An 8,396-nucleotide genomic window follows, 5' to 3' on the forward strand; every position below is an offset into this window, starting at 1 on the left:
TGACTCTAGAAGCCATTTGTGATTATTTCGGCTTCACCCTACCATCTGCCTTGTTGTGTTTGATTACAGCTACTGAGAGAAGTAAGTGAAGATTCAAAGACTCAAATCTGAAGCGAAGACAGAACCAGGTAGAATTTCTGAATCCGGCTTTAATTCCCCTTTTTATACAAACTGATGTGTGATTGTCTCCCAGGTCATTCAGTGTTTTATTAAAGTGTCACAACAGATTTTATCTTCATCAACTCAGCAGAACTTATTTAAAAAAGTTTTTCCACTTTTCCAGAAAATTCTGAGATCTGTCCCCGGGTTCTACCAATGTTTCGTGACTGAAACCACCCCTTGAACTCATGTTTAGGGCAGAACAATGCCATGTAGTCAGTTTTATTTAAGCACTTAAAGAGACAGAGCAGGATGGTGCGAGCACATCCAGACGTGTGTTAGGTGGCGTCAAGCTGCTGAACAGTGTCTGTCCCGTCGCTTGTTGGTGCACCATCCACAGCCACCACCGTCTGTTCCTGTTTGTACGTCAAAGTTGTCATAACATCATCGTCAAACAGAATCGGCGGGGGCTCCTCAGCTGGTGGCTTCCCTACACCGTGCATGCGCTTTTTGTGCTGCTGCAGGTTCCCACGTCGGTTGAAGCGAGCGCTGCAGAGGTCGCAGGCAAATGGGCGCTCCCCGGTGTGGATGATGGCGTGTCTTGCAAGCTGCGAGCGACACTTCTTGTCTATGCCACATATGTGACACATAAAGCTCTCTGGCAAGCGTGCTCCATTGGCGTGGACAACCTCGCGGTGCCTTTTTAAGTGGCTAAGCCGCCGAAAGCTGCGGCTACAGAAGTCGCAGGCGAACGGCCGGATCTCAGTGTGTATTGTCGCATGACTCTCCAGCAAAGACTTGAATCTAAAGACTTTGCTGCAGATGGGACATGGGAATGCCTTTGTCGTTGGGCTTTTCCTGCGTCCAGTGGAGAGTGGACTATCATTAACTTTGACCTTCAGATGAACGCGGATGTGGTGCTGCTTCAGGCAGGTGGCGCGTTGAAAGCTGCGCAGACAGATGCCACAGCGGTGCGGCTTGTCACTGCTGTGGATATAGGTGTGTGCCATGAGCAGCGCTTCAGTTTTTAGCCGCTTTCCACAGACACTACAAGTGTATGGAGTTTCGAGAGGCAAGTTCTCCACACTGTTTACTCGGTTGGAGTGGACCAGGATTTTGTGGCGTTTGAGCTGGTATTGTCGTCCAAACTTGCGTCCACAGATATCACAGAGGTGTGGCCGCTCACCAGTGTGAGTCTGGTAGTGAATGGCGAGCTGTGACCTGCATTTAAACTCTTTACCACAGAAGTCGCATAGCAGTGAGCTTGACTGCTGAGACTCCACAGCGCCCTTCACGTGGGCAATCTTCTTGTGGTGCTCGAGGTCATTTGTTCTCATGTAGGCTTTGGGGCAGAGGTCACAGCGATGCGGTTTGACCCCTGAGTGGATGACCTCGTGCGTCTTCAGTCTAGACCTGCAGTTGAAGGTTTTACCGCAGGTTGCGCACAGCCAGGCCTGCACCTCACGCTGCTTCTCTAGTTTGGCCACACCGTTGGGGTGCAGCCGGTTCAGGTGATGCTGCAGGTTATCGCGACGATTAAAGCGCAGCTCACAAAGGTGGCAGGCGAAAGGCTTCTTCCCTGTGTGGATGAAAGAGTGTCGAGCCAGACTTGACTTATTCTTCATCACTTTGCCACAAACGTCACACATGATGCTCTCGGGCTCCTGCTTTACCAAGGGCAGAGGTGCATTCAGGGAACCTGAGACCTTTTGGACTTTCTCAAGGGTTGAGGGAGTTGGGTGAGAGTCAACCTCTGGGGGGGGGGGAATCAGGAAAAAAAAAAAGAGTTAGAGCTAAAAATCCATAAGAGAGACAAATCAAACTGAATGTATGTTTTTGAAAGAAATCAAATACCAGAAAGTACACAAACCTTATAAAACCACGTGTTCAAATAAAAACTGCGCATTGCATTCACCAAGAAAAAAAAATGAGATTGAGATCCATATCTCGTAATTACAGCCAGCAGTATGACTTTTTATGTCCATGGCAATACAATACTTCCTCTTTCCTGGTGAAGTTGGTCACATGAGTGAAGTCTCAACGTTTAATGTGACATTCCCTAAAATTCTATGTTAAAAATGAAAGACGGAAATTGATATTTATGATCATATTCACTACTTCTTTGAATCACCTAAAAAAATATTAGAATTAAGAATTAGAATAGGTTATCCCAAACCTCGATGCCATAAATATGCCATTCAATAAATAGCAACATATTAATATCCTCTACTTTTCATCATGTCTTGATCTCTGGATCTTTAGAAATTATTAAACACTGAATGTTAAAACTGTGCACTCATGAGAAGACAAACAGAAAGTGTTATGTTGCTATAGAAATATGAGAGCCATATCTCGTAATTATTAAATAAGGTCTCTAATTTAATTTTCTTTGCTGAAGGCACTGCTCGACCATAAACAAACTAATCAATAAATGTATAGAAATTATTAAATTACAAAGGAAAAATTATTAATTTAATGAATTTAAAATATATTAAAAAAAACATAAACTAAACATTACAAATTAGAAATGACATGCAGTTAAACACTGCACAAATATTATCATTCAATGTGATGCAAAATATGTGAGTACGTTTCCCATAAAGCGACAGTGACCTAAAGGGATGAAGAAATAAAGAAAATGGTGCTTCTTCTCATACTGAAACCTGTCCTTGATCATTGACAGGTTATTAGTTAAAAATACATTTTTAAACAAGTGTTCACCCCCTCAGTCACTATCTGGCTTTACGTTGTTGCACTGGTGAAACATTTCACCTGCTAACTTTTGTAACTCCTGAAGTTGCTGCTGTATTGCACTGTTGATCGAACTGATAAATCCAACACCCTACCAGCTCCCTCGTTTGTTGACATCGAACTGATAAACCCACATTGTAATGTGAGTTATGCTCACCTCCATCAGGTGGTGTCCACACGGGGTCACCTGTGTCCTCCTCCTCCTCCTCCTCTTCCTCCTGTAGGATTAGATCAGGTGAGACTTTTTGGTGGCGCCGGCGCTGTTTAGGTAGGTTTCGTTTTGTGGTGTTCTGAGGAGGTGGTCTCCTCTGGGTCCTGGACCTGGACTCAATGGGGTTGGGGGAGAGTCTGATGGCAGGTTTGATGGTTCTAGTTCTGGTCCGGTTGGTAGTGCAATGCTGCAGCAGAGCCCCCCCGTCTGGTCCATCAGGTCTGACTGACAAACACTGGAGCAGCACTTCAGACGAACCTGCAGAGACAGATTCACTCACTGTAAGACTGGGGAGTGTAGGGGGGATCTGAAGGTCTGTTCATTACAGCTGCTTCCGAGGCAAGTCTCACCACCTCTGTGTAACAGACAGCACAGGGCCAGAGATTCTTACTGAGATCACAGTAATAAATGCAGCTTCACAGGTGGGTAAGCTGGGACTTGATCCTGCAGACATCCTCCTATACTACCCATTGAGCAACCCGGCTGCTTGTAAAAAGAGAAGGTTGCCCCAAACCATCCTGATAACAGCTGAAGGCAGAAAACATCTAATTCTTTGATAAAAACTTTAAGCTTGTGAATAAAATGTGAAGCTACCACAATGAAAAATGAGACTACCACAACTCTCACGGTGCTTTCGGTAACAAATTTTGTAAATGTAAATGTTATGGACTTATTTAGCGCTTTTCTACCTATCAGCACTCAAAGCGCTTTACACTGCTTCTTATTCACCCATTCACACTCACAATCACACACACTCATACACATATGGGGGAGCTGCGATGCAGCTGGCCAACACTCACCGGGAGCAACTAAGTTGGGGTTCGGTGTCTTGCTCAAGGACCAACAACTGTGAGATTGGTGGAAAACCGCTCTACCTTCCTGTGCACTGTGTGTCAGTGCGTCAGTACACAGCTTTCAAATTGTGTCATTTTACATTTGTGAGGATGAGCTATTTTCATTTTCTCTGCTCTTATTGGCTGGAACTCTATGGCAATGGCAACAGTCTTATCAGTATTGTAATATTTAAAGTCCTTCATAACAATGGCGACAAAAACTGATTTCTTAGAAACAACAAAAACAAAGAAAAACAAAAGAAACAAACAAATCAAAGAAAATGATTTAAAGTGGATTTAAAAAATAAAGCTGTACTGTGCATGAGCATCTAAATGACACTCACAGCTCTACGGTCCAGAACCACAAAACTGTAATGTGTAGTGCTGAACAGACTCACTTGTCGGTTTCCAGCTAAAGTCCACCTGGACAGCAGCGTCTCGCCTTTCAGCTGACTCGCTTTGACAGCCCACCTCCCTCCTCTCCTCTTCCGGACTTTCCCATTGACAGCCAACCTCCCTCTTCCTCACTACCTCCTCATCTTCTCCAGCTCCTAGGATGAAGACACAGAGCTGCTCTGCAACTGCAGGAGGTTCCAGGAGTCCAGACATCTTTACACCTGGAGAAGAGTCAGGCTGTCATTTCCTCTGCAGAAACAGACACCTTAACTACTGATCGTCTCATTTAGGGCTTGACATTAACAGCCACCAACCTGCCAAATGCGGTTTGATTTCATTAGTGGAGTGTAACACACGTAAAACATACTTTTTTTAGTGGTGTACTTGTATATTTGATGTTATGTAGTCATCTCAAATGGCATCTGAAATAATAAAGTGCAATGTGACACCACAACAAAAGACAAGATTGTAAACAAGCAAGCCAGTTGGAGACCATAGTGGAGATGTGAACCGGAGGAACTATGTTGCTTCACATAAAAAGGAGTAATAAATCCCAGAAACCACACAACACACATGTTAACCTAACAATGTAAGAGAACAGGAAAGTGGAGACAAACACAATGAAAAGACTGATCAACAAACAGTGGATGTCAGGTCGAGTATGGCTGATAAATGATCCAGTCAAGAAAATCATGTACTGCACCAATCATAAGAGTTACAGAGGTCTTGGGAGGGTGGGGGTGACAAGTCATTTTAAAGTCCAAACTACAAAGGCCCCATTCAATTTCTGAGGGTCAGTTCATCTTTACTCCTTGTTCTAATGCAAATAATGTCTTCACTCTGTATTACAGTATTTAATGCCAATTGTAATAAACTTTATGTTTAAGTTTAAAGTTTTTCTCCTGCTTTTTTTAAGTTGAGTTAATTTCTTTTTAATTACATTTCTACACCCCTGCATCACTATTGTAAACCATGAGTTAGTTTTAGTTATGTCTTTGTCTTAATAAACTACAAGGAGCTTTACACACCACCTTGTCAAAGTTAAATATTTAATAATGACCTGTAGTATTATACATTTTATGCTACGTGTATGACAGCCTGGAACAGTATGTTAGATATGTCTCACCCTGTTTCAACAATATGCATTTTAACCTAACTGCCCCTTTCCACAGGACCACACGTGCACAGACCACAGACTCTCCACCAGAATCACTTTCTACTGGAACAACTCCAGCATCAGACCTGGACCTGCCCTTTTTCTACTTTTCAAATATTCACAAGTTTGAAGAGGTTTTAAAATAAGACACAGTGACAGAAGTGAAGCAGACAGCGTCTATGCTTCTTGCACTGTGTGTCAGATACGATGCTCAAAGGACGTTTTATTTTTCTCCAGACAGCAATGCTCAAGCCCTGTGTTAAGAAAAAGGTTACATTTAACATGTCAGCGCCGTGTTTGTTTCGACATAAAGTTAAAAGTTTAGTCCTGGATTAGCAGCAGTTTCGTGTTGACAAATTATGTCATCGTCACTGTCAGAAAAATCCACAAGACAGTCTGTCTCCAAAGTCACTGCACTTTGTTAAGTTATAAATACTGCAAAGTTGCTAAGTATCAGTGTCCGCAAATACTCAAATGAAAGTAGTTGTACTGGGTCGTAAAAACAAGTGATATCGGTTCGTCCCGGTTGTCTTTGCCTAAACCTCAGTGGAGACAACACACACACACACACACAGATTTAATCCCTGAATTAATCATAATTATTATGAATGTACTAAAGGCTAAAATATGAATAATATTAATACAGTACTGACGCTGCTATTCAGTCCTCAACCGATCAACAGACAGACTGTGTGTTACTATTGTTAACACATTAAACCGTATTTCCGTCATTGTTTCTACAGGAGATAAAAATAAAATGTTCAACTTTCTCTGTTTACCCTCACATGCTAACGTCAGCGCTAAGCTAACGCGCGCTAACTAACGTCTCTTCTTCCTAAAGTAAACCCACCCAACATATAAGGTACCGGTGTACACCTTACCTGACAGCGGCTCAGTCTGTGAGTGTGAGGGGCTTTGCTGTAAAGTCCAAAAACAAATTCCACACAAATTAAAGGTTCAATTTCGGAAAAATATCAAAACACCGCCGAAACAGCGGGCCACACCGGAAACACTTCTTCTTCTCACCGGAATCGGAACTGCAGAGCACCAACTAAAGTGGTTTCTGTAAAAATCTTATCTTATCTGAATTCAACATTTAGTTTATACACTGCTGTTATTTTTAGGCTCTAAATGTATTTCAATTTTAAAGCAAACAGAAACTACATTAAAATGCCATTATAGATTTAGAAAAGCAACAGCGTGGTCGGAGAAGCGTCATAGACATATTTTTAAAATAACTTTATTTTCTTTAATGAATTACAAATCTTACAAGCATTTAAGTTCTTTGCATAGGTAATATTTGACACTGAACAGAACAAGCAAAGGTATGCTACAATATAGATAAGCACAAATCAAGCAAAACAAAACTAGTAGCAATAATAACGGTTATAACATGGACGTGATATAAATGAATACATAAATATAGTAATAAATTACTACAGACTTCTGTGTGGGGTCAAGTCAAGTGATAAGGATGATGAGGAATCGTAAGGAATCGTAGCATTTCTGCTATTCAGAGTCTAAGAAAATAGATACAAAATGTGGGGTAACTTCTGGGCTTTTACATTTATTTAAAAAATATTTGGCAAGTATTATTATATTATTGAGTAAGAATTCTGACTTTCTATCCTCCAAAATGAGTCCAAATTGAATATTACTAAAAGATAGGATTGGTATGTACAGATATGAAAATCCTCTCAGAATAAACAAGAAATATTTCAAGAAAAGATTGTTTGTCCGTTGTTTCTATTCCCGATTCACAGAAAGTGCAACTATTCTGTTCGATAATTAATTCTCATTAATAACAGTATAAAAGTCTTATATTGTATTTATGCCTAAAGTCATCATAGTCTTTACAGAGTTACCTCTGTCATCCATGTTGACCATATGTCGACCATATTCCTTTTTCCATCCATTCTTTAAGATTTTAAGAACTTCTTTTTTATTAAATGGTAAATGGTAAATAGTTGCTTATATAGCACTTTTATCCAAAGTGCTTTACAATGTTGATTCTTATTCACTCATTCACACACACTGATGGTGGTGGCTGCCATGCAAGGTGCTCACCTGACCCACCAGGAGCAACTTGGGGTTCAGTGTCTTGCACAAGAACACTTCAACATGTAGCCAGGAGCAGGGATTGAACCCTGTATTCCATGGTCAACTGCCTTACCAACTGAGCTACAACCGCACCTTATTACAATGCGCATTTTAGACACATGCTGCCTTCCTGCTTTTAGTCAGAAGTTGAAAATTTGAGTTCGGCAATTTCAACTGGGAAGCCACTGGAGTCAAATGTTCAACTCTGAAAGTTGGAGGAACTTGAGTGACCCCACCCTCAAAGTCCAATATGGTTGCTCCATTGGTCTTACACTGTTATTAGCACATCTGTTGTATTTATGTCTCATTAATACATATAGTACTGTTCAGCTTTCAGTCTGTGGATACGTACATACAGCGTTAGACGTTATAAACTGGTGTTGCTAACATGTCTAGTATTGGGATTGTTAACTAGCTGGTTAACTCTGGTGTGATGTCATTCAGAGCTCCGGTCCAACTGCCATGTTTGGAGTGGAAGGAGAGGAAGGAGAGGAAGGAGAGGAAGGAGAGGTAGTGGGGGTGCACAGGAGTCCACAGAGCAGTGAAAGGAAAATTCACACTGAGGTGAGAGTTATTTAGTGCACTTATAATACCTACTTTTCTCTGCTTTGACTACTGATGTCGTCTTACATTTATTTACCTGAAGGGACAAGTACAGCTATTTGTTTATCATATGGAATAAGTGATTCATGTAATATCCTTATGTGTGTGCAGGCGATTGACAAGCATCACGTTCATAAAGCAGTAACTATAACAGGCTTAACTCCTTTTTGCCCAGTTAACAGAACATATACTGTCATTTCCCTTTTCATTAATTTAAAAAGATAACATAAAGCTCCATGACAGCTCC

General features: G+C 41.3%; 1 protein-coding gene across 2 annotated transcripts; it reads right to left on the reverse strand.

Moving 5' to 3' along the window:
- Positions 1 to 132: 132 nt before the first annotated feature.
- LOC137104414 (endothelial zinc finger protein induced by tumor necrosis factor alpha-like) lies at positions 133 to 6,467 on the reverse strand. Of its 2 annotated transcripts, XM_067485567.1 has the most exons (5): positions 6,328 to 6,467; positions 4,658 to 4,712; positions 4,293 to 4,511; positions 3,008 to 3,319; positions 133 to 1,852 (listed from the first exon to the last, which is right to left on the reverse strand). In XM_067485567.1, exons 3-5 carry the CDS (start codon positions 4,501 to 4,503, stop codon positions 438 to 440), a joined length of 1,938 nt encoding a protein of 645 aa, XP_067341668.1. In that variant the 5' UTR covers positions 4,504 to 4,511; positions 4,658 to 4,712; positions 6,328 to 6,467; the 3' UTR covers positions 133 to 437. The 2 variants fall into 2 exon arrangements, with proteins under 2 accessions (XP_067341668.1, XP_067341667.1); XM_067485566.1 differs by lacking the exon at positions 4,658 to 4,712.
- Between the last annotated feature and the right edge of the window lie 1,929 nt (positions 6,468 to 8,396).

This window comes from Channa argus, chromosome 19, assembly GCF_033026475.1.
Source record: "Channa argus isolate prfri chromosome 19, Channa argus male v1.0, whole genome shotgun sequence".
Classification (NCBI taxonomy): Eukaryota; Metazoa; Chordata; class Actinopteri; order Anabantiformes; family Channidae; genus Channa; species Channa argus.